The following is a 27,350-nucleotide window of genomic DNA, read 5'->3' on the forward strand; positions in this document are numbered from 1 at the left end:
CAGGGCGGTAGGTGAGTACTCTGCAAAGAAAGGCAAGTTAAAGGTTCTTTATTTATTTTTAAAACATTTTTAAATGCCGATTAGGTGTAAAAGTGTCTTGGGAATGCTTCTTACGTTTTTATTTTTTGTTTTCGTGAAATTTTTTTTAAAGGTTTTCCCCCCTCCCTAGGCCCAACCGCAGCCTCGGACTAAATTAAAAAAAAACGCTTGTTTTACTTAGTTTCCTCTTAACCGCCGAAAGTAAAGGTGCAAGGCCCATTTTCTCGGCAGGCGATTAGTTTTAATTAGTTTTAACATAAAAATGTAAATTTTCGGCAGCATTACTTGCCAAACGTTAACGGTTTCTCTGAGCGGCCAATCGGGCGTTGAGGGACTCTCAGGAAAGTCTAGCCCTATGGGCTCAATTTTCCCCAAAGCTTTTTTTTGGCGTACTTGAAGAGTTACGCTTGTTTTTTTGGGGCCCAAGTACGCTAAAAAAAAATGTTCTAAGTTTCCCTGTTGGATTTCTTCATTTTGGCATGGCCGAACCTGTCCTTTAGTTTTGGGGGTGGAGCCTTGATCTGTGCCAAAAAGATCGGGTTGCCACGGTAACCAGGGACACAATGCGAGCTGAGGCTGCAAAGTGAAACATACAGCCAGCTCCCAACACATTAAAACACATTGCATCAACTTAAAAACGCATTAAAATATATTGCAGCAACTTACCTCCAATTATTAAAGCCGGTCCCGCTCCCCTGCCCTGGCCGAAGGGCTTGCCGGTCTGCTTGCCTAGCTAGCCCGTCCCGAGTCCCTTGTCGGTGCCGGTCCAGCTCCAGCTCCCCCACCCCCAAGTGTCTTGCCGGTCCTGCTTGCCCCCACCCCCAGCCCCAAGTACCTTGCCGGTCCCGGCCCCCTGCCCCTAGCCGAAGGGCGTGCCGGTCCGTTCCCCCGCCCAACCTTGGCCCCGAGTGCCTTGCCGGTCCGCTCCCCCGCTCCTAGCCTAGGCCGAGTGGTCTCCCGATCCACTCCCCCGCTCCTAGCCCAGGCCGAGTGGTCTCCCGATCCACTCCCCCGCCCCTAGCCCAGGCCGAGTGGCCTCCTCCCTCCCGGTCCCTGCACATAACTACACCCGAAAGGCTTCACCCCATTGCTACACACCCCGCCCCACCCCCACCCCACTCTCTCTTACCTTACCTGCTACTGCTGTCCGGGCATCTACTGCACTTACCTGCACCAATTTCCTTACCTGCACCAATTTCTTTAACTCTCCAGAAGGTTTTTCTGCAGAGGCCACATATGCTGGCCTAAGCAGAACTGGAGTAACTTTCAGCTGGCCAAACTTGCTTAAATGGGCAGAATTGGCGCAAGCGGCAGGTTACGCCCCCTTTGGCTGAAAAAAAAGTACCTAAAAAAATCGTAACCAAGTTATGCTGGTGCAAATTGATTGGGGAAACTGTTTTTTTAAAAAAAAAACTTAAGCCAAAAAAAGTGGCCGGCTCAAAAAAAACGCCGCAAATCACTGGGGAAAATTGAGCCCAACAACCTGTTTTGTGCAGACTTCCTAGTGCCAGCATCGTTAGCGAGAGGAGCACAAGAGAGAGAGAGAGAGACTGGAACCAAGCATATTGATTGGAAGCAGACTATGGGGAGTATCAGTCAAGATGTGCATCAGCCACAAATACAGACAGTTCAGTGAGCGTCAGCCAAGAGATATAATTGTAACTGTATTTTATGAAATAATAAAAATGAACACAGCAAGATGTCCTCTAATCCTTTTAGAATGTTTTTACGATTTCCCAGTTGCTTCTCGATTCTTCCCTCTGAAAATCCCCGGGGGATCAGCCTCACCGCTCCCCCTGCACTGTCTCCGGGGCCTGCACGCCCCCCCCTAATGTCGCAACAAGAAAAGCTGGATGCAGGTGAAGCCTGACAAGGCCCATGCACAGCTTCAGCATGATCTTGGGGATCTGAACTCAACTAATGTGGCAATTTAACCCAGCATCTTGTTGGGTTTATTTTATAGTCGCCACACATTGCTTGCACATGGTAAGTGGCAAATCAACTCCCATGTCTCTTTCAACTTCCCCCCTCTATACCAACAGGATTCATCGCTCCGATTTTTTTTTTTTTACTTTCGATAAATGCAGTCTCTTTCATTTGTTGATATCCAACTTCATTTTCTAACCAGCCAAGGCCCAAACTCCACTATGTCCACAACCAACCCCTTCCCCCAAGCTGTTGACATCTGTAAACCTTACACTAAGTAATGGTTTCAGGTAATTTTATGTATACCTGGAACTGTCCCAGCTTTTCTTGCTGTGACATTAGGGAGACGTCCAGGGCATCCCACTCAATACCCCCTCCATTTTAACTTAGCTCTGACTGTCGTCTGCTTCTTTCCTTTTAGCCAGTTACGAAAGCCCATCTATTTGATAGCCATCTACCTTATCATATGGCGTTCCCAATGTTTGGAATGTCACCAGTCTGAGGTTGGTTAGGCAAATTCTATCCTTTCTAAAGCCAGGTCATGTCATCTACTTGTGTATTTTATATAGGTATCCTTCCACCCTACCTCTGAATATTGATTCAATTAGATTTCCAAATATTGCTATAGGCTATAATGGACCTGTAGTTGGCAGATATTTGGATGGGCAACTTACTAAACCCAATTATTTTTATTAAGTCAATAAATCTTCATAATGTTCATTGGCAGTGCTTCAAAAATCTCACTTCAAATATATAACGAAAATAATGAACTCAAAATGCAACTCTAAAAATGGGCGAGAAAAAATTAAAGCAAAACAATAACTTGAACTATGGATGCAACGATGAAGGAAGATTGTGCAGGCTGGGGCTCTTTTCTCTGGAAAAGAGAAGCCAAAGAGGAGACCTGATCGAAGCTTTTACAATTAGGAAGGGATTTGACAGGGTAGATGTGGAGAAACTGTTTCTGCTTGTGGGTGAGTCCAGAACTAGGGGGCATACATATAAGATAGTCACTAATACATCAAAAAAAAGAAATTAGGAAGAATTTCTTTACAGAGTGGTGAGAATATGGAACTCGCTGCCACATGGAGTGGTTGGAGCTGATACCATTGGTGCATTTAACAGGCGGCTTGATGCATATATGACGAAAAAGGGAATAGAGGGATACTGGGGAAGAGGCAAGTAGAGCAGGAGAAAGCCCGTGTGGACTATAAACACGAGTATAGACCAGTTATAGCAAGTGGCCTGTTTCTGTGCTGTAGATTTCATGTACAGACACCACCACTTACACCATTCATGCTTAACATGGGTAGTTGCCTCTATGAGCAAATAGCGCTCATCATTATCATAGGCAGTCCCTCGAAATCGAGGAAGACTTGCTTCCACTCCAAAAGTGAGTTCTCAGGTGACTGAACAGTCCAATACGGGAATTACAGTCTCTGTCACAGGTGGGACAGACAGTGGTTGGAGGAAAGGGTGGGTGGGGAGTCTGATTTGCCGCACTCTCCTTCTGCTATCGGCGCTTGGTCTCTGCATGCTCTCGGTGACTAGACTAGAGGTGCTCAGCGCCCTCCCAGATGCTCTTCCTCCACTTTGGGTGGTCTTGGGCCAGGGATTCCCAGGTGTCGGTGGAGATGTTGCACTTTATCAAGGAGGCTTTGAGGGTGTCGTTGAAACGTTTCCTCTGCCAACCTGGGGCTCGCTTGCCGTGTAGGGGTTCTGAGTAGAGCGTTTGCAGAGGAATAAATTACAAAGGCACCGCTTAAAACGTATTAAGTGCGCTGGTCTTTCAAGCAGTTCCAATAAGTTCTTCTCACCTCATTAATGGCCTGTTTCACACACTGTGCTTTTGAAACCTTGGAAGGAGGAAGTAAGCTAGGGGAAAGGGTCTGCGTGTGAAATCGTCACTTTGTCTTGGTAATTGGATTCCAGCTGATCAGACCCTAAAGCCACTAAACACTTTCCTTGAGTCATAGCTGCAATTCAATGAATTACAAGTGCTATAACCAAAGTAGTCGAAGTGGCAAAGTCCTCAAACAGTGACATATATGTACATAGTAGTGAGGATGCTTTATAAACTGGGTACTTGGCAATACATTTGTGGGGTGTTTGTGCACAGATTTCTGAAGGTGACAGGACAGGTTAATAAATCAGTTAGTAAAGCACACGAGATCCTGGGCACTATAAATATAGGCATAGAGTACAAAAGCACTAAACCTATAAAAAACACTAGTTCGACTCAGCTGAAGTACTGTGTCCAATTCTGCGCACCACATATTTGCAAGGATGTGAGGGCACAGAAGCGATTTACGAGAATGTTTTCAGGGATGAGGGATTACAGTTACATGGATGGACTGGAGAAGCTGGGGTTGTTCTCCTTGGAGCAGAGAAGGCTAAGTAGAGAGTTGATGGAGAGATGTCTAAAATCATGAAGGGTTTCCAATGGCTGAAGAGTTGATAACGAGAGGGCACAGATTTAAGGTGACTGAAGAGAACCAGAGGCAACAGGAGGAAACCTCTCTTCCGCAATGAGTGGTTAGGATTTGGAATGCACTGCCTGATAGGATGGTGGAAACAGATTCAATAGCAGCATTCAAAAGGGAATTGGATAAATACTTGAAGAGCAAAAATTGCAAGGATATGGGGAAAGAGTGGGGCAGTGGGACTAACTGGATTGCTGTTCGAAAGAGCCGGTGCAGACTCGATGGGCCAAATGGCCTCCTTCTAAGCTGTGCTATTCTATGATTCTATTTTAACGACACCCAAAGTCAACATTCAAAGTCACTGTCCACTCTCACGTGGTTTGACCAAATATAGGACCCAAATTTGGCCAGTACAGATCTCTGGAGCACTCATCAGAGGTGTGCCGCTTTTGTAGAACTCCAAGGGTGCCAAAAATCTTCGGGCCGGGTTTGGCCGCTCCTCAGCCTCTCCTCCATGGTGGCGTAGCGTGGCAACTGGATTCTGGGGCGGAGCCAGGTCCCGGCACTGAAAACAGTGCCAGGACCTCTGCACATGCGCGCTAGAGTGTGCGCACATGCGCAGTAACTCCTAGCCTCCAGAATCTGAGTGTGAGAGGTGCAGGCTGTGTGGGAGGGGCCGATGCTCGCCGCCCCTATCCTGGGCCAAGTGGCCTGCCGCACAGGCTGGCCACTGCCTTCCCGCACTGAGGACTGCAAGAGACAGGTTGGTGGGGAGGAAAGAGTTTTGATTGGGGGGGCAGGGCGGGAGAGAAAGAGGAGGGGAAGAGTTTGGGGGGGGTGAAGAGGAAGAATTTTGATCCAGCGGGGGCAGAGCTGGGCAGCCCTGCACTGTGCTGGAGTGCTTGGGGCTGATCATCGCGGATCGCGGCTGCTGTCGGCGACGAGGGGCATCAATTTCATGTAGAGCCTGCAGCATTGACCCTTCCCTTTAAGAGAGGGAAGGTTCCCTTTTACTATTACCATCTCTCTTGCTGGCTTTAGCGCTCCAAGGGAAGTGGGAGCAGAAAGACAAGAAGCCACAGCAACCCAGATATGACAAATAGTGGACAGAGGAAAGCCCAAACAACTAAAAAGATTAAACAAGAGTAGAGGGTATCCTCAACCCAACTGGAGTCTGTACTGGACCACAGGAGAACGGCTACACCATTGCTGGCTGCGAGGCTCCCGCACCTAGCCCTGGCCAAAGGGCATTGCCGATGCGTGCTCCAGTCGGGAAGGTAAGACTCTTTACTAATTATTACTTGATTTATTTTTTATATGGTTCTTTATTGGTTAAAGTGATGTGTTTAATGCTTTAGTGTTTAATGCTTCCCACCCCGTCTCTGGCTACCTGCGCTGAACTCTTAACTCACCGCAGTGTTTTTCAGAACGTATAAAAGTGGACACTAACTCTGGCATAAGTTAGTGTGGAGTAAGTTTTAACTGTCTAAACTTGCATAAATGGCCAAAACAGGGGTGAGTGGTTGGTAATGCCCGCTTTTGAAAAAAAAAACCTAACTAACTCAATTACACTGGAGCAACTTAAATTTGGAGAATTGAGATTTTTAAGTTACTCCAAAAAAAAACGGAGCAACTCATGGGGAAATTTGGGCCCATTGTGTGGCTTGTTTAAAATCTAGCAGTGTATCGATGATGCCCAATGTGTGAATGATCTCTATGGACCTACAACTCTTGAGCGGTAATCTGGTGGATCAGATTGTTCTGTTGTAGAACCTGACTGTTTTCCATCCCACTGAAATCAACGGGATGACAACGGGGCAGCTTTTACAATGCATGGGCAATCTGCTGCAGCAGATTTAAACTTGAGTTTTAAGTGATATACACTCCCCAGTAATAAAGGGAGCTAGCAAAATTGCATGAAATATATTTTTGAAAAATCTTTTTGCCTGGCATCTCTAATTCTCTCAAAGATTCTCACCAACAATATGCTTTATGGGGCATGAAATGACAGAGTTCACAGGAGATGATTGGACTTGCTTGTGCAGTGGTATTTTGTTCCAAGTGGGGGTCCTGAATTCCACATATTTGTTTGGGCAGAGCCTGTTGGTGGCACTGGGGCCGAGGTTGGTCAAGGGCAGGTTCCGCCCATTTACCGTCGAAAAGACCGCTAAGATCCTGACGGTGCTTTGGGCGGAGCTTGCCTTTGGTCAGTTTCAGCCCCAGTGTCACTGGTGGGTTCTGCTTGAATGAATGTGTGGAATTCAGGTCTTCTATTTGGAACAAGATACTATTGTGTAGGCGGGTTTGATAATTTCTTGTGAATTTTGTCATTTTATGCCTTATATGACTGTTCTCGTAGGCCGCCTCGACCTGTGTGAGAACACCACCGCAGCTCGGGGCTATAAATAAAGCTGGAGCGCTGGGCCCTGGAACATTGTGGCGGAGGTGCGGTGAACTGAGGGTACGGGGCCCAGAAGAGCAGAGGGCCCAGGGGCAGCACGGACCAGCCCACATTGCAATATGTGTGCGTACTAGGTCCGTGCAGCAGAGCTGGTCTCCAGTCGTCCTGGTTAATCCTTGCCACTGGATAAAGGTCTAGCTCTGTCAAGCCATGTGGTGGCTGATGTGCAATGGTCACCACTCGTTAAAAAAATTCACGCACAGGCATCTTCCACCCCCTCAATTGGAGTTCAGGACTGGAACATCGGGTCCTTTATTGAAACATCTGTGAACTATTGTGGAAACAAGTCATCCTTGTTCGAGGGCCTATGATGACAACTCCAGGGGAAAGTGCTGGGTGGAACAATGCTCTGTGTGGCTGAGGGTCAGACATAGGTTGCCACCTGTAAATCTCATGAATTTCTAATGTCTACCAAAACATCACGTGAACAGGGATAAATTGGCTTCCACTTCTGGTTATAAAGCAGGTTTAGTGGATGCCACAGAGTGGGATATTTTTCATCCTCTTGACCAGAAAATGGCAAATATAATCAAGAGATTAAAAACGAGAGAAAAAATATAACCAGGAGAAGGAAAGAGTAAAAATAAAGGAAAAAAACCTTTAAATCCAATAATAGATTGCTGTGGGAAAAGTGAGTGAATCAATTCATTATGACAAGGTCATTAATTAGATTAAAACAGGAAATATTTAATCACTTCTAATGCAAGAAAAACGATAAATTTCTTACATTAGTAACCGAGATAGAAAATTAATCCACTTTCTCCCTTATCTTTAGCCTTTAAATTGAAAATGCATTTTGTGCCAAGAATGAACTTTCATGTCATAGCTGATGAAAGGAATTCTATCCCCACCTAAACATCTGAACTCTGTGCTGGAACATCATATGACAGATAGTGAATAATTCTTTTAAAATCTGGACGAGGAGGGCCATCAGTAGAACGTTTCCTGCCTTTTTAAAAAAAAACAGGCATTACCTCATACTATCCTCATTCAGCAGCGATTACTGAACTTGTTATATTGACGTGGGAAGCTTCAGAGTTGAAGGGGCCGTCAAAGATACTGCTGGTCTCGCTAATATTCAACAGCATTGCCTAGCAGACACCTGATGTCAAGTCTGTTATATATCTGTCAACATACCCTATGTTAGTGAAGTTATAGTCTCTGTAAAACAACTTGAATTTCCAATGAGGTGCATTGAAGCTTCAGATGTATTATCACAACTAATTATCTAGTGGTGAATTATATACATTTTCTTACATAGCCAAGCAAGTGCCATGTTTAACATTAAATAATAGATTTAACTGTTAGAATAATCTTCCATTCCAATATGATTGCGACTCGTCGCTCATTTCACAATAATGACAGTGTTCTGCATTACAAAGAAATTCAGTGTTAGTATTCAATGGAATATCTATGACACAAAGAGAAATTCTTCCAATGTATCATTTCTTTCATTTTATCCCCTGAAGATGGTAATTCATGTGACAGAAGGTGGAGACCTCACCCAACAGCTCATCCTTCAAATCTGAACATGGATAGTGGTTATAAGTGCATTATTTGACTGTAGATGCTGGGACAAGGGAATGCAATCCTGCCCTCACCCAGTCTGAAAGTCTATCAATCTGTCACACATGCATGCGAACACAAAATTTTAAACAATTTTTTTTTTTTTATTTTTCGTTGCCAATCTTTCCAATTCTTTGTCAAATCACAAATGCCAGAGGTCACCTTGCACACATCAAGGATCACTCTGCGCCAATGCTCTTAGCCAAAAGGCCGAGAGCCACTGCACCGTTCCTGGAAGTACTGCAATACCAGGTTCGTGCCATGGAGGTGGATGGGTCAGGCCCCCCACACACCTCCGTGGAGGTGGATGGGTCAATCCACCCCATCCACCTCCTATTTCCAAAAAGCATAGGAGAACCACCTTCCTGATCCAGGGAGAACCACTTTGGGGTCATGGTTACTCCCCTGTCAGGTCAGTTACGCATGATCTTAGCCAAAAGGCCGCGCGAACACACACTTGCTCTTACTCACTCCACCAGCCAGTCACTAGATAGTAATCAGAAGCAGAAACCCCCCCGTTTATACTTTCTTTTCCTAATTCAGGATTACTGCAGCCAATGATGTGCTCCCATCATTGTCCCGATTACGATTGGTAAACGCAGCACCAATCAGGCAGTAAAATATTGAAGCCTTGCAATGAGCTAATGAGGGCAAGAGAAGGAAAATGTAAATACAATATACTTAAAAGAGAATATCTAAACTAGGTTTCCACATTATTAAAGATGAACACCACAGTTGTATTATGGGCCCCAAGTTTCGTGCCGCGGCAAAAACGGCGCACCTCCGAGCTGGGCGCCTGTTTTTCGCGCCGAAAACTGCGCCTAAAAATAAATCCGATATTCTCGAGCTCCTTGGAGCTCGATGTCTGCTTGGCGCGCCGCGCTCTTCGCAGCAGGGGGCGGAGCCTAACACTCGCGCTGATTTTCTAAGCAGCAGGGGCCGGGTACAATTTAAATTAGCCTTCGTGGTGCCGGCAACCCTGCGCGTGCGCGTTGGAGCGTGCGTGCACGCGCAGTCTCACACAAACATTGGCACTCGGCCATTTTTAAAAATACTGCAGAAAAAGTGAAGATTTGTTTCTTGGACTCCTGCAAAGGCTTGTAATTTAATTTTTTTTTATATTTCTGTGTGTGAGGGAGTGTTTTTAGAAGCACTGCTGAATAAATCACCTGCTGAAATCAGTGAGTTCAGCTTTTCACTGCTAAACTTGCAGAACCGGTGCTGCATTGGTGCATGCAAATTAAGGACTGTGTGTTTGGAGAAGTAAGAGTGCCAATTCAACTTTGCAATAATACGTGGTGTTGACAATGCAGCACCCATTCTGCAAATTTAAATATAAAACTGTCGATGTGGCTGCCTCTCCCTGTCCAAATGGCCTCAGTCCCCCTCACAGCTCGAAGGCTGCTGCTGTATCTTCGGCTGCCGGCCAGCCACTGACGCCGCTGATATCCTATGGCCGAATGGCCTCACGTCCGTCCGCTGCTGATTCTTTGGCTGCCGGCCAGCCACTGACGCCGCCCCTAAAGTATGGCCAAATGGCCTCAAGAACCTTAATGAGCTGCGTGTGTCCTGCGTTGATTCTTCGGCTGCCGGCCAGCCACTGACGCCGCTGCTATCTCATGGCCGAATGGCCTCACATCGGTCCGCTGATTCTTCGGCTGCCGGCCAGCCACTGACGCCGCTGATATCTCATGGCCGAATGGCCTCGGGTCCGTCCGGTGCTGCTTCTTCGCGGCCAGCCACGAAGAGAATGAAGGCCTGCCTCAAGCACTGCAGCTCAGCTCGAAGCTTGCTGCCGCTACCGTCGAGACACTGACGCCACACCGCTGCCTGTCTCCAACATGAAAGGCCTGCCTGAAGCACTTTCACACAGGCAGGAACATGGTTTATTTAATCTTTTCTTTGCTAATAAATTTTTATTCAGGTTGGATTTATTTGTATAATATTTGTATAAGTATAACTAAGGATTGATTGTAGAATTTAATGACTTCCCTTCCCTCCCCCCCCCCCCCCCCACCTCATTCCCTACGCCTAATTTGTAACCTACGCCTGATTTTCTAAAGTGTAGACAAGGTTTTTTCGAGCGTACAAAAATCTTCACTTACTCCATTCTAAGTTAGTTTGGAGTAAGTTTTCACTCACCAAACTTTGAAATCAGGCGTAAGTGGCCGGACACGCATCCTTTTGAAAAAAAAATTCTGTTCCAAAGTGAAACTCTTCTACCTGACTAGAACTGGAGCAAAATAAATGTGGAGAATTCCAATTTCTAAGATACTCCGTTCTACACCAGTTGCTCCTAAAAATCAGGAGCAAATCATGTGGAAACTTGGGGCCATGAAGTTTACCATACATTTTAGCCCTCAGCAATATTTTGAAGAAAATATTCAAATCTATAATGGGGTCAGTTACAAAGCTGCAATGTATTTGAATGAACTGTCATCACATTTTCTCTGTAAAAAAGTGCCAAACAGGAATTCCTTAAGAATTGCAACACAAGTTAGAAAAGCTGTACACTGTCTCAGAGGCTGAACAGCCCAGTCACAGTGACTGGAGCAGGAAGGGTAGGTGGAGGAGTGCCTACTGTCCTCCATCGCTCAATGCGTGCTCTGGCACTGGGCTATGTAGATCAAGAAGCTCCCAGCTTCAATGCCTAGCCTGTACAGAGCTGTCTGGGTTGGTTAAATAGTCTAGCAGTTAGAGTGCTAGCTAGATTCACGTCACCACCTTTGGGCTGGTGAAGGATAAATAATCCCGCTCCTGTTTGCTATTAAAATGGCCACTTAGGCAAGGTACTAAAGGAATTTCTCCCCCTTCTGGAAAAGTACTGCAGCAACGCCATTGCCTTTAGAAGAGGAGGGATAAATGATGAAAATTGGAGGGCAAAATTATGGAAAGTTGATACCAATGCTATTGAATCGCACAGCACAGAAGGGGTCCATCAGGACCAGCATGCTTGTGCCAGCTCTTTAAAAGTCTCATTCCCTTGCTCTTTCCTCATAGCCTTGCATTTTTTTCCTTTTCAAGTATACGACCAATCCCCTTTTGAAAGTTACTATTGAATCTGCTTCCACCACCCTTTCAAGCAGCACGTTCCAGATCATCATAACTTTGCATTAAAAAAATGCCCTCATCTCCCCTCTGGTACTTTTGCCAATTATCTTAAATCTGTGTCATTTGGTTCCCCACCCTCCTGTCAGTGGAACTCCTTATTTACTCTATAAAAAAACCCTTATAATTTGAAGACCTCTATTAAATTGCCCCTTAGCTTTCTCTGTTCTAGAGAGAACAATTCCAGCTTTTCTAGTCTATTATAGTATAACTGAAGTCCCTCATTCCTGGTATCATTCTGGTCAAACTCTTCTGCACCTTCTCCAAGGCCTTGAAATTCTTCAATATATATTGTTTATGAGAGGAGGCTAGCTGTAATTGTTAGCATTTATTAAAGACTCAATTTTTTCCACTTGGTTTCTTAAACATTACTTTGTTGTTAAAAGGTTCAAAATCACACCCCAACCAGAGAATAGGCCCATCTTTGCTATTCTGGGCAACACAGCCCCAGGATCATTAATGCACAAGCATGCTTGTGTTAAAGAATTGGGGAGCTAGCCTTGTCTACTAAGTACAATATTTTACATTTCCTTCCTGTGCATTTTCACTAGCAGAGGTTTCAATATGGCTGCATTGGAATGAGTCTCAGGACAAATGAAAATAAAATGCAGATGTTAATCAGTTTCAACACCTTCTCAAAGCTGCAGAGCAGCACCCTAGCTGATCTGTCCAGACAGTAAAATCTTGTTTGCAATTTGCCAGTTGACTGTTCCACTCAAATTCAGGTGGAGGCATCCATCTCACTGTATCTCTTTTCAGCTTTTGTTGGGAGTTGGTGCTGGTGTTAATAGCCAGAGTTCCCCTATAAAGTGCTCACAAAATGTGGCTGCTGCGAGAGTATCGCACACTCACCTGCATTACTGTTTCTGTGGTACTAATGATGATTTTGTCCACTGTACTGATGGAGAGGCTAATAGGGCATTAAGTGGCTAGGTTAGATTTATGATACTTTTTGTGGATAGAACATACCTAGGCAAAAAGAAAAAAAAAAGGCTTGCATTTCTGGATGAAATAAATATATTGAAAGAAGTATTATTAAGTGGTTTAGCAGCTTTGAAAGTAGCTAAGTCCCCAGGCCCGGATTAAATGCATCCCAGGCTGTTGAGCGAAGTAAAAGAGGAAATAGCAGAGGCCTTGACCATTATTTTCCAGTCCTCTTTGAATCTGGGCATGGTGCTGGAGGATTGGAGGACTGCTAATGTAGTACCCTTGTTTAAGAAGAGAAAAAGGGATAGACCGAGTAATTACAGGCCTGTCAGCCTAACCTTAGTGGTGGGAAAACTATTGAAAAAAATCCTGAAAGTCAGGATAAATCTGCATTTGGATAGGCAAGGATTAATTAGGGACAGTCAGCACGGATTTGTTAAGGGAAGATCGTGTTTGACTAACCTGATTGAATTTTTTGAGGAGGTAACCAAGAGGGTCGATGAGGGTAGTGCGTACAATGTAGTATATATGGACTTTAGGCTTTTAATAAGGTCCCACATGGTAGACTGGTTATGAAGGTTACAGCTCATGGGATCCAGGTCAAAGTGGCAAGTTGGATCCAAAATTGGCTTGGAGGTAGGAAGCAAAGGGTAATGATTGATGGATGTTTTTGTGACTGGAAGGATGTTTCCAGTGGGGTTCCGCAGGGCTCAGGAATTGGTACCTTGCTTTTTGTGGTATATATCAATGTTTAGATTTGAGTATAGGGAGTACGATTAAGAAGTTTGCAGACGACACTAAAATTGGCTGTGTGATTGATAATGAAAAGGCAAGTCATGGGCTGCAGGAGGATATCAATCTACTGGTCAGGTGGGCAGAGCAGTGAGAAATGGAATTTAATTCAGAGAAGTGTGAGGTGATGCACTTTGGGAGGGCTAATAAGGAAAGGGTATACACATTAAGCAGTAGGCCACTTAATAGTGTAGATGAATAAAGGGACCTTGGAGTGCTTGTCCACAGATCCCTGAAAGTAGCAGGCCAGGTGGATAAAGTAGTTACGAAGGCCTACAGACTGCTTGCCTTTATTGGCTGAGGCACAGAATATAAGAGCAGGGAGGTTATGTTTAAATTGTATAATACTTTGGTTAGGCCACAGCTGGCGTACTGCATGCAGTTCTGGGTGCCGTATTATAGGAAGGACGTGACTGCACTAGAGAGGGTGCAGAGGAGATTTACGAGGATGCTGCCTGGAATGGAGAATCTTAGTTATGAGGACAGATTGGATAGGCTGGGTTTGTTCTCATTGGAACAGAGGAGATTGAGAGGAGACCTCATTGAGATGTACAAAATATTAAGAGGCCCGGACATAGTGGATAGTAAGGGTGTATTGCCATTGGTGGAGGGGTCTATTACAAGGAGGCACAGTTTTAGGTGGTTGGTGGAAGGTTGAGAGGGGATTTGCGGGGGCTTCTTTACGCAGAGGGTTGTGGGTTTCTGGAACTCGCTGCCTGGAAGAGTGGTGGATGCAGAAACCCTCACCACTTTTAAGAGATGTTTGGATGGCATTTGAAGTGCCATAACCTGCAGGGTTACGGACCTAGAGCTGGTAAATGGGATTAGACTGGATGACCTTTTGTTGGACGGCGCAGATAAAATGGTAAGTACTGCAGGGAATAGAATACGGCCAGGGTGATCTCCTGGACTAGTTTCGATCACCTGGATGGGTCGTAGAGGAATTTTCGCAGATTTTCTTCTCCCTAAATTGGCCTTGGTTTTTATCTGGTTTTTGCCTCTCCCAGGAGATCACACGGCTCTGGTTGGGATGGAGTGTAGAATGTTTCAGTATAAGGGGTGTCGCAGTTGTGTGAGGTGGACTGGTTAGGCTGAGTGTTCTTTGCCTTTCTGTCAGTGTTCATAGGTTTATATGTAACCTTTAGGGCTGCTGATCAAACATAGAAAATAGAAAATAGGTTCAGGAGTAGGCCATTTGGCTCTTCGAGCCTGCACCGCCATTCAATAAGATCATGGCTGATCATTCCCTCAGTGCCCCTTTCCTGCTTTCTCTCCATACCCCTTGATCCCCTTAGCCATAAGGGCCATATCTAACTCCCTCTTGAATATATCCAATGAACTGGCATCAACAACTCTCTGCGGCAGGGAATTCCACAGGTTAACAACTCTCTGAGTGAAGAAGTTTCTCCTCATCTCAGTCCTAAATGGCCTACCCCTTATCCTAAGACTATGTCCCCTGGTTCTGGACTTCCCCAACATCGGGAGCATTCTTCCCGCATCTAACCTGTCCAGTCCCGACAGAATCTTATGTTTCTATGAGATTCCCTCCCATCCTTCTAAACTCCAGTGAATACAGGCCTAGTCGATCCAGTCTCTCCTCATATGACAGTCCAGCCATTCCTGGAATCAGTCTGGTGAACCTTCGTTGCACTCCCTCAATAGCAAGAACGCCCTTCCTCAGATTAGGAGACCAAAACTGAACACAATATTCCAGGTGAGGCCTCACTAAGGCCCTGTACAACTGCAGTAAGACCTCCCTGCTCCTATACTCAAATCCCCTAGCTATGAAGGCCAACATGCCATTTGCCTTCTTCACCGCCTGCTGTACCTGCATGCCCACTTTCAGTGACTGATGAACCATGACACCCAGGTCTCGTTGCACCTCCCCTTTTCCTAATCTGCCGCCATTTAGATAATATTCTACCTTCGTGTTTTTGCCCCCAAAATGGATAACCTCACATTTATCCACATTATACTGCATCTGCCATGTATTTGCCCACTCACCTAACCTGTCCAAGTCACCCTGCAGCCTCTTAGCATCCTCCTCACAGCTCACACCATCACCCAGCTTAGTGTCTGCAAACTTGGAGATATTACACTCAATTCCTTCATCTAAATCGTTAATGTATATTGTAAAGAGCTGAGGTTCCAGCACTGAGCCCTGCGGCACTCCAATAGTCACTGCCTGCCATTCTGAAAAGGACCCGTTTATCCCGACTCTCTGCTTCCTGTCTGCCAACCAGTTCTCTATCCACGTCAGTACATTACCCCCAATACCATGCGCTTTGATTTTGCACACCAATCTCTTGTGCGGTACCTTGTCAAAAGCCTTTTGAAAGTCCAAATACACCACATCCACTGGTTCTCCCTTGTCCACTCTGCTAGTTACATCCTCAAAAAATTCCGGAAGATTCGTCAAGCATGTTTTCCCTTTCATAAATCCATGCTGACTTGGACCGATCCTGTCACTGCTTTCCAAATGCGCTGTTATTTCATCCTTAATGATTGATTCCAACATTTTCCCCACTACTGATATCAGGCTAACCAGTCTATAATTACCCATTTTCTCTCTCCCTCCTTTTTTAAAAAGTGGTGTTACATTAGCTATCCTCCAGTCCATAGGAACTGATCCAGAGTCGATAGACTGTTGGAAAATGATCACCAATGCATCCTACGGCCACTTCCTTAAGTACTCTGGGATGCAGACGATCAGGCCCCCGGGATTTATCAGCCTGCAATCCCATCAATTTCCCCAACACAATTTCCCGCCTAATAAGGATATCCTTCAGTTCCTCCTTTTCACTAGACCCACTGTCCCCTAGAATATTCGGAAGGTTATTTGTGTCTTCCTTCGTGAAGACAGAACCAAAGTATTTGTTCAATTGGTCTGGCATTTCTTTGTTCCCCATTATAAATTCACCTGAATCCGACTGCAAGGGACCAAAGTTTGTCTTCACTAATCTTTTTCTCTTCACATATTTATAGAAGCTTTTGCAGTCAGTTTTTATGTTCCCTGCAAGCTTCCTCTCGTACTCTATTTCCCCCCTCTTAATTAAACCCTTAGTCCTCTTCTGTTGAATTCTAAATTTTTCCCAGTCCTCAGGTTTGTTGCTTTTTCTAGCCAATTTATATGCCTCTTCCTTGGTTTTAACACTATCCTTAATTTCCCTAGTTAGCCACGGTTGAGCCACTTTCCCAGTTTTATTTTTACTCCAGACAGGGATGTACAATTGCTGAAGTTCATCCATATGATCTTTAAATGTTTGCCATTGCTTATCCACCGTCAACCTTTTAAGTATCCTTTGCCGTGCGGCTCTTTGTCTGCCGGTGCGTACACGATGGGCCGGAATGGCCCCCTTCTGCGCTATAAATTTCTATGTTTCTATAGCGCCTTTCACAACCTCAAGACGTCCCAAAGCACTTTATAGCCAATGAAATGCTTTTGGAGTGTAGTCACTGTTGTAATGTAGGAAACATGGCAGCCAATTTACACGAGAACAATGTGTTTATCTTTAAGGCTCCTTGCTAAATCACTTAACAGGATAGTTATACTTTGAAGGCCTGTTTCTGTATTCTGACTTTGTCACAATCTTAGCTCTCTGTGCAATATTGTATCTGATGTGGCTGGAATTCTACTGTGTCATAAGTTTGTCCTATTTGCTGAGTTGGCATACTTACTTATTTTATAAAATCATTATTTCTTTTATAATTCACAATTTCTTGTGGTTCCTAATCTGGGCTCCACCATGGTTGAGTATGTGGATGTCCATGCAGCCTTCTCCTTCCAGTAGTTGGCCAATTGTCCACACTATTATCAACTGGATGTCGTAAGACCACAGAGCTTTGCTCTGATCCAGTCGTGAGCTCCAGCTATAACCAACTGCTTTTAGTGTTTAGCATGGATTCATGAAGGGGAAATCATGTGCAGCATGGATTCATGAAGGGGAAATCATGTTTAACTAATTTACTGGAATTCTTTGAGGATATAACGAGCATGGTGGATAGAGGTGTGCCGATGGATGTGGTGTATTTAGATTTCCAAAAGGCATTCGATAAGGTGCCACACAAAAAGTTACTGCAGAAGATAGAGGTACGCGGATTCAGAGGAAATGTATTAGCATGGATAGAGAATTGGCTGGCGAACAGAAAGCAGAGAGTCAGGATAAATGGGTCCTTTTCGGGTTGGAAATCAGTGGTTAGTGGTGTGCCACAGGGATCGGAGCTGGGACCACAACTGTTTACAATATACATAGATGACCTGGAAGAGGGGACAGAGTGTAGTGTAACAAAATTTGCAGATGACAAAGATTAGTGGGAAAGCGGGTTGTGTAGAGGACACAGAGAGGCTGCAAAGAGATTTGGATAGGTTAAGCGAATGGGCGAAGGTTTGGCAGATGGAATACAATGTCGGAAAGTGTGAGGTCATCCACCTTGGGGGAAAAAAAACAGTAAAAGGGAATATTCTTTGAATGGGGAGAAATTACAACATGCTGAGGTGCAGAGGGACCTGGGGGTCCTTGTGCATGAATCCCAAAAAGTTAGTTTGCAGGTGCAGCAGGTAATCAGGAAGGCGAATGAAATGTTGGCCTTCATTGCGAGAGGGATGGAGTACAAAAGCAGGGAGGTCCTGCTGAAACTGTATAGGGTATTGGTAAGGCCGCACCTGGAGTACTGCAGTTTTGGTCACCTTACTTAAGGAAGGATATACTGGCTTTGGAGGGGGTACAGAGACGATTCACTCGGCTGATTCCAGAGATGAGGGGGTTACCTTATGATGATAGATTGAGTAGACTGTGTCTTTACTCGTTGGAGTTCAGAAGGATGAGGGGTGATCTTATAGAAACATTTAAAATAATGAAAGGAATAGACAAGATAGAGGCAGAGAGGTTGTTTCCACTGGTAGGGGAGACTAGAACTAGGGGGCACAGCCTCAAAATACGGGGGAGCCAATTTAAAACCGTGTTGAGAAGGAATTTCTTCTCTCAGAGGGTTGTGAATCTGTGGAATTCTCTGCCCAAGGAAGCAGTTGAGGCTAGCTCATTGAATGTATTCAAGTCACAGATAGATAGATTTTTAACCAATAAGGGAATTAAGGGTTACGGGGAGTGGGCGGGTAAGTGGAGCTGAGTCCAAAGCCAGATCAGCCATGATCTTATTGAATGGCGGAGCAGGCTCGAGGGGCAAGATGGCCTACTCTTGTTCCTAATTCTTATGTTCTTATGTTTTGTAGCATCACTACATCAGTGCCTCATTCCAAGGTAAATCTGGTGGTGTTCCTGACATGCACTTACAGTCTGGAATCAATACTGAGGACACCCAATGCCTTCCCACTCAATTACAAACCATTGTACTGCCACCACTGGCAGATCCATTATTCCAATGGGTCAAGACGTACCGAAGGATGGCGATCGAGAAGTCTGGGATATTTATATATCCTGATATAACATGATCGTGACTAGTCTGTTGGGATATTTCTTGCAACATGCGCCCCAGTCCCGAACTGTTAGTGAAGACTTTGCAGTGTCACCTTGCTTAAACATTGTCCTGATAAAATGTCTAGTTTGTGCACTTTCTTGGTTATTTTTATGATTTATTGAATGCAATTTCACAGAGCAGACAGGAGGGGCAGTATGGCCTACACCTGCTTCCACTCCTATTTCTTTAGTTCTTGTTCTTATTCTCTGGTGTGACTTGAGCTCATAATTTCTAGATTACTAGTCCAGCACCATAACCACTACACTCATGTATAGTACTCCTCTTCTTCATACAAATCCATAACAACCATTGGAAGGCTGGATGGAATGCCCGATTAGTATGGACATTGCTACGGAAGCAGCTGTTGTCTGCACCAGTGCTACAGGAACACAATAGAGGTATGGTGGCATAGTGGTTATGTTACTGAACTAGTAATCCAGAGGACTGGACTAATGATCTGGAAACGTGAGTTCAAATCCCACCACAGCAGTTGGGGAATTTAAATTCAGTTAATGAAGTAAATCTGGAAGAAGAAGCTCGTATCAGTAATTATGCCTTTAGGGAAGGAAATCTGCCATCCTTACCTGGTCTGGCCTATATGTGGCTCCAGACCCACAGCAATGTGGTTGACTCTCAACTGCCCTTGAGAAGCGCAATTAGGATGGGCAATAAATGCTGGCCTTGCCAGCGACGCCCACATCCCAGGAACAATTTTTTTTAAATCACTGCAAAAGGATTCCTGTATTGCCAAATAGCAGCAAACAATAGCAGAAACTAATGAAACCAAGATAATTCATAAACTTCAGTAAGGGAAAGAAAGAACGTTCATTTATACAGTGCCTTTCAGTACCTCAGGATTGTCTCACAGCCAATGAAGTAGTTTTCAATTGTAGTCACTGTTGTAATGTTGGGAAACATGGCAGCCAATTTGCTCACAGCAAGGTCCCACAACAGCAGGGAGATAAATGACCAGATAGTCTGTTTGTGATGTTGGAGGAGACATCAATACTGGCCACGACACCAGGACAATGCCCTACTCCACTTTTAACAGTGTCATGGGATCTTTTACCCGAGGAGACAGACTTTTCAGTTGAACACCTCATCCTAAAGACGGTACCTCCAACAGTGTAGCACTCCCTCAGTATTGTACTGAGAAGACCAGATCAAAACTGGAACATTGTTCTGAACCATCAATTAAATCTTTAAGAATCCAAGTTCTCAAGGCCAGAACATGGAAGTCATGAAGTGCCCAATTAATAAGGGTGAGTAGAAATACAGAAATAGAAATATTGTGGAATCCACTGTGGGTCCTGCATAAGTAGATTACTGAAATTAGGGGGCTAATGACGCTTGTCCATTTTCTTAGCGCAGCTTCTAAAATCTTACAGCTTTGATTGTGTACTTGGGCGCTCAAGCCCGATTCTGTGACGCATGTGGAATTTGTGTGCAGTCTGCAAGCACACCAGCAGGGAATTGATCCCAATATTCCACCAAATAGCATTCCAGACTGCGCCATAAAAAGTCAAACACAGTTCAATACAGAATAAATCACAGTGCAGTATGCAACTCAGCTTACTTTGGATAGAAGGTGCGGTAACCTGGCAATATTACCCCAGATAAGGACAGAACTTCAGATCTGGAAAAAAACTATGTTAGAGACGTAGATCAGACTCTGCTGAAGGAGGTGGTTAAGATGCACCATCAGGTAATTTGTAGGAAATGCCAGATTACCTGGGAATTCCAAACATGTTGCTAGAGACAAAGTTACAAAACCATTCCATTCTCTCGCATTGATGTACACAAATATACATAAATGTGAGAGTGAAATCTGAACAGCTTATCTTTCAATAACACATGGTTCTCAAATTGAGGGCACAGGGCTTGTCCAGGTGGAGCATCGGGAGGGGCATAACTATTGATCTGCTGCCACCTCCTACACAACTCCATCACCAACACTGCACTCTGCATCCAAGACAGCACAAACGCTGTGGGAAGCAGAAGATAAAGAGCTGCCAAGAGAAAAAGAGAATATTGAAAAGTAAGAGAGCACAGAGAAAGAGAAGTGAAGGATGACGAATCGGAAAGAAAAAGAAGCAAAGAAGGGTGAGCAGGATGGCAGGCTTCCTTTTCGGCAGACCTTCCAGTACCAGTATCCATGGTTAGTTGAGCACGGGAGACTGTAGGAACTTTTTGGTGGGGCCCAGTACAGAAAGGTTAGCGAGCACTGCATTGGAGAAAGGAAAACTAAATTACCCTTCTAATAGCATGAATTTACCTGCTGGTGGCCAAGCTTTGATGTATCCAGTGCAGTGCACAACTGAATACTGCGACTCTCCTTCCTTGACAGGTCCTAAGCCATTCCTATAAATACATCAACGTCGTATCAGCTGTGATTACCGATGTCAAGTTAAAAAAGAGACATATATAAAGCATGAAAACAAAATAGAATCAGGGGATCATCACGTGCTGCTAAAAGATAGTTAACATATACAAGGGTATCACCTGTATCTCTTCCGCAAAACAGTCAGCCTACTCAACGAAATGTGTTCCAAGGGAGCCGTTCCATACCTGCAATAAAAAGTCCATTACAGTTAAGCTATGTTAAATATTGGCAGTGCCTTTGTGCTTTAAGCTGTCTGAACAACTGTATAATCATTGCTGGTTTAACTACAAGGACACTCTTACAGTCAAGAGTTCTTTCCGTTATTTTTACTTATGCTCAACATAAAACTTCACCTTCCATCGGTAATCCAGTGCTTTCAATGAATTGAAATGTGACCAAATACATGAACTAAGAGATCGTGCCACATCGTAAATACAGGTCAAGGTATGCACCAAAATAGTACGGGCAGTCACCATGTCCTTCAGGACTCTCAATCAACAACAACTGAAATTTATATCGAACCGTTAACAAAGTGTTTCACTAATAAACATGTGGAATACAGATACCAAGCCAGGAGAGGAGATTAGAAGGAGTGTTTTGTCAAATATATTATTCTTGGGGTTTTTTTAAAAGGTGAAGAGGCAGAGATCAACAGAAGGAGTTCCAAACTGTATTAGACCAATACAGCTGAAGGTTCTGCCACCAAAGGGAGTGCATAAAAGGCCAGAATAAGAGAAATGGAGCTTGCAGGAGAGGGTAGAAGGTCGGAGGAGATTGCAGACAAAGTAGGACAATGTCATAGATGGATTTACAGACAAAGTCAAAGATTTCTAATTTAATGCACTGGCGGGGCAAGGGTCAAAATGAGTGTAAACCAATGAGGATAGGGGTGATGGGTGAGCGGGATATACTGTGGAACAGAATACAGGCAGCAGAGTTTTGGAGAAGTTAAAGTTTATTGAAGGTGGCAGATAGAAAGCTAGCAAGAAGAAAGTTAGAATAGTCAAGTGTGGAGGTGATAAAGGCACATGTAAAAGTTTCAGTGTCAGAGGGTGAAGTGGGGGGACAGGAGAAGGCAGTCAGTTTTGTGAAGTAGAATCAATGGTCTTTATGATAGACGGGATAAATCTGTGGAAAACACCAGTGAGACCACAAAGCAAAGGTTAAGCTACTAATCAAGTTTATAGTATGAAGTTAAATTATACAGAACCAAAAATAATTCAAAAATATTTCATCAGTACCTTAATTGGTGGAGAGCATACTGATTGCTCCAATTTAAAATAGTTACAAAGCTAGTGAGAAGAGGGGTTAGGAAAGATTTCTTTACATATGGTGCGTGGTGTATGCCACAGACACTAGATGGGGAGAACAATGAATATCACTACTATTTTGATGTGCACTCAAACCACACCAATGAAGTAGACAGGCACTGGTGTCATTTCTTTTTTAAAGGGAATAATATTGGAAGGAGAAGATATATGGCTGCAAGGAGAGAGTAGGACAGTGGGATTCCTTTTGGATTGCTTTAGTAAAGAGCCAGCGCAGACACATAGGCCAAATGGCAGCTTAACTAAATTGAAGCCGGGGGATTAAAGGGGCAGTGGCAGCATGGATACAAAATTGGCTAAGTTACAGAAAGCAGAGAATGGTGAACAGTTGTTTTTCAGACTGGAGGGAAGTATACAATGGTGTCCCCCAGGGTTCTGTATTGGATCACCACTCTTTGATGTATATTATTGACCTGGACTTAGGTATACAGGGGATAATGTCAAAGTCTGCAGATGACAGGAACCTCGGAAATGTGGTAAACAGAGAGAGGAATAGTAACAGACTTCAGGAGGACATAAACGGACTGGTGAAATGGGCAGACACACGGCAATTTATCGCAGAGAAGTGATGCATTTTGGTAGGAAGATTGAGGAGAGGCAATTTAAAGCAAATGGTCCAATTTTAAATTGGGTACAGGAACAGAAAGACATGGGGGTATATGTGCACAAATCTTTGAAGGTGATAGGATAAGTTGAGATGGCCGTTTAAAAAAAACATATGGGATTCTTGGCTTTATAAACAGAGGCCTAGGGGACGAAAACAAGGAAGTTATGCTAAACCTTTTTAAATCACTGGTTAGGCCACAGCTGAAGTATTCGACATACAGGTTGAATCTCCCTTATCCGGAACCCTCGGGACCTGGCCTAGTCTGGATAAGGGATTTTTCTGGATAAGGGGTGGTCACGTTAAATTGGATGGTACAGGTACTGAGCAAGGGGATATCGGGGCTGGCTGGCTTGGGGCTGGAAGTGCGGCAGAGAGATAATTGGGTGGGGGGGGAACAGCGGATCGCGGGGTCAGGCCAGCAATTGCAGGAGTCGGCAGCGAGGAAGGACTTCAATTTGTTCATGTCGGAGTTTTGTGTATGCGCCACCCGGTGGCCGGGAATGGTTCTGGATGAGGGGTGGTTTCGGATAAGGGAGGTTCAACCTGTACCATACTTTAGGAAGGGTGTCAAGGCCTTAGAGAAGGTGCAGAGGAGATTTGCTAGACTGGTACCAGGGATGCAGGACTTCAGTTACTTGGAGAGACTGAAGAAGCTGGGGTTGTTTTTCTCAGAGCAGAGAAAGTTAAGGGGAGATTTGATAGAGATGCTCAAAATCATGAATAAATAAGGAGAAACAGTTTCCAATGACAGATGGGTCAGTAACCAGAGGACACATTCAAGGTCATTGGCAAAAGAGCCAGAGGCGACATCAGGAAAAAAAATTTTACGCAGCGAGTTAAAATGATCTGGAATGCACTGCCTGAAAGGATGGTGGAAGCAGATTCAATAATAACTCTGAAGGGGAAATTGGATAAGTACTTGAACGAAAAAATTTGCAGGGCTATGGGGAAAGAGCAGGGGAGTGGGACTAATTAGATAGCTCTTTCAAAGAATCAGCACAGACATGATGGGCCAAATGGTTTCCTCCTGTGGTATATCATTCTATGATGCTCTGCTTGCAAAATATCTAATTGCCTTTGCACATATAATGCAGAACACAGGAATATGCTCTGTGATGTTTTGCCAGCTTTCCATCTGTTGCACATTTCAGTGGTGAAGCAAAATGTATTTTGGTTGTTAACAATGTATATGTTGTGAAATATCCAATTCTTCGAAAGCCTAACTGCAATGGAGTTCTATTTTGGTAAATATTTAATACATAACATTCCAAAACAATGAAATATCCAAGAAAGGTAATTAATCCAGTTCTTCCAGAGATATATTACAGCTCTCATGAAAACAGGCAACTGCAGTACTTAACTCATTTCATCAATAAGGGTATTTGATGGATGCCCTCTTTGTAAAAACGAAAATCGAGGTATACTAATCACTAAGAGACATATGGCCAGCTACAAACAACCTTTCTTAAATGCACCATTAAAAGAATGTGGCTCTATCTGCTTTAAAAACATTTGGAGGAAGCCCATAACAGAGATCAGTGATTAAACTTTTCTTTCAATTCATTCCTGGGATGTCATAGAAACATAGAAAATAGGTGCAGGAGAAGGCCATTCGGCCCTTCTAGCCTGCACTGCCATTCAATGAGTTCATGGCTGAACATGCAACTTCAGTACCCCATTCCTGCTTTCTCACCATATCCCTTGATCTCCCTAGTAGTAAGGACTTCATCTAACGCCTTTTTGAATATATTTAGTGAATTGGCCTCAACAATTTTCTGTGGTAGAGAATTCCACAGGTTCACCACTCTCTGGGTGAAGAAGTTTCTCCTCATCTCGGTCCTAAATGGCTTACCCCTTATCCTTAGACTGTGTCCCCTGGTTCTGGACTTCCCCAACATTGGGAACATTCTTCCTGCATCTAACCTGTCTAACCCCGTCAGAATTTTAAAAGTTTCTATGAGGTCCCCTCTCATTCTTCTGAACTCCAGTGAATACAAGCCCAGTTGATCCAGTCTTTCTTGATAGGTCAGTCCCGCCATCCCGGGAATCAGTCTGGTGAACCTTCGCTGCACTCCCTCAATAACAAGAATGTCCTTCCTCAGGTTAGGAGACCAAAACTGTACACAATTCTCCAGGTGTGGCCTCACCAAGGCCCTGTACAACTGTAGCAACACCTCCCTGCCCCTGTACTCAAATCCCCTCGCTATGAAGGCCAACATGCCATTTGCTTTCTTAACCGCCTGCTGTACCTGCATGCCAACCTTCAATGACTGATGTACCATGACACCCAGGTCTCGTTGCACCTCCCCTTTTCCTAATCTGTCACCATTCAGATAATAGTCTGTCTCTCTGTTTTTACCACCAAAGTGGATAACCTCACATTTATCCACATTATACTTCATCTCACCTAACCTATCCAAGTCGCTCTGCAGCCTCATAGCATCCTCCTCGCAGCTCACACTGCCACCCAACTTAGTGTCATCCGCAAATTTGGAGATACGACATTTAATCCCCTCATCTAAATCATTAATGTACAGTGTAAACAGCTGGGGCCCCAGCACAGAAACTTGCGGTACCCCACTAGTCACTGCCTGCCATTCTGAAAAGTCCCCATTTACTCCTACTCTTTGCTTCCTGTCTGACAACCAGTTCTCAATCCATGTCAGCACACTACCCCCAATCCCATGTGCTTTAACTTTGCACATTAATCTCTTGTGTGGGACCTTGTCGAAAGCCTTCTGAAAGTCCAAATATACCACATCAACTGGTTCTCCCTTGTCCACTCTACTGGAAACATCCTCAAAAAATTCCAGATTTGTCAAGCATGATTTCCCTTTCACAAATACATGCTGACTTGGACCTATCATGTCACCTCTTTCCAAATGCACTGCTATGACATCCTTAATAATTGATTCCATCATTTTACCCACTACCGATGTCAGGCTGACCGGTCTATAATTCCCCGTTTTCTCTCTCTCTCCTTTTTTAAAAAGTGGGGTTACATTGGCTACCCTCCACTCGATAGGAACTGATCCAGAGTCAATGGAATGTTGGAAAATGACTGTCAATGCATCCGCTATTTCCAAGGCAACCTCCTTAAGTACTCTGGGATGCAGTCCATCAGGCCGTGGGGATTTATCGGCCTTCAATCCCATCAATTTCCCCAACACAATTTCCCGACTAATAAGGATTTCCCTCAGTTCCTCTTCCTTACTGGACCCTCTGACCCCTTTTATATCCGGAAGATTGTTTGTGTCCTCCTTAGTGAATACCGAACAAAAGTACTTGTTCAATTGGTCCGCCATTTCTTTGTTCCCCGTTATGACTTCCCCTGATTCTGACATTAGAGGACCTACGTTTGTCTTTACTAACCTTTTTCTCTTTACATATCTATAGAAACTTTTGCAATCCGTCTTAATGTTCCCTGCAAGCTTCTTCTCGTACTCCATTTTCCCTGCCCTAATCAAACCCTTTGTCCTCCTCTGCTGAGTTCTAAATTTCTCCCAGTCCCCGGGTTCGCTGCTATTTCTGGCCAATTTGTATGCCACTTCCTTGGCTTTAATACTATCCCTGATTTCCCTTGATAGCCACGGTTGAGCCACCTTCCCTTTATTATTTTTACGCCAGACAGGGATGTACAATTGTTGTAGTTCATCCATGCGGTCTCTAAATGTCTGCCATTGTCCATCCACTGTCAACCCCTTAAGTATCATTCGCCAATCTATCCTAGCCAATTCACGCCTCATACCTTCAAAGTTAGCCTTCTTTAAGTTCTGGACCATGGTCTCTGAATTAACTGTTTCATTCTCCATCCTAATGCAGAATTCCACCATATTATGGTCACTCTTCCCCAAGGGGCCTCGCACAACGAGATTGCTAATTAATCCTCTCTCATTACACAACACCCAGTCTAAGATGGCCTCCCCCCTAGTTGGTTCCTCGACATATTGGTCTAGAAAACCATCCCTTATGCACTCCAGGAAATCCTCCTCCACCGTATTGCTTCCAGTTTGGTTAGCCCAATCTATGTGCATATTAAAGTCACCCATTATAACTGCTGCACCTTTATTGCATGCACCCCTAATTTCCTGTTTGATGCCCTCCCCAACATCACTACTATTGTTTGGAGGTCTGTACACAACTCCCACTAACGTTTTTTGCCCTTTGGTGTTCTGCAGCTCTACCCATATAAATTCCATATCATCCAAGCTAATGTCCTTCCTAACTAATGTATTAATCTCCTCCTTAACCAGCAATGCTACCCCACCTCCTTTTCCTTTTATTCTATCCTTCCTGAATGTTGAGTTCCCAGCCC

The 27,350-nt window shown here is 44.3% G+C and overlaps 1 protein-coding gene across 9 annotated transcripts in view; it reads right to left on the reverse strand.

The window, feature by feature from the left end:
* arnt2 (aryl-hydrocarbon receptor nuclear translocator 2) overlaps positions 1 to 27,350 on the reverse strand; it is a 576,442-nt gene that overhangs the window by 318,906 nt on the left and 230,186 nt on the right. For all 9 annotated transcript variants that reach the window (XR_011587457.1, XR_011587456.1, XM_070858690.1 and 6 more), the window contains 2 exons: positions 21,220 to 21,285; positions 20,993 to 21,078 (listed from right to left, as the gene is read on the reverse strand). Coding sequence is in view for 7 of the 9 variants with exons in the window: in XM_070858690.1 (XP_070714791.1) it covers positions 20,993 to 21,078; positions 21,220 to 21,285 (152 nt within the window). In the remaining 2 variants the exon portion in view is untranslated. The remainder of the gene's footprint in view (positions 1 to 20,992; positions 21,079 to 21,219; positions 21,286 to 27,350) is intronic.

The sequence above is a fragment of the Pristiophorus japonicus genome, chromosome 17 (genome assembly GCF_044704955.1).
Source record: "Pristiophorus japonicus isolate sPriJap1 chromosome 17, sPriJap1.hap1, whole genome shotgun sequence".
Lineage (NCBI taxonomy): Eukaryota > Metazoa > Chordata > Chondrichthyes > Pristiophoridae > Pristiophorus > Pristiophorus japonicus.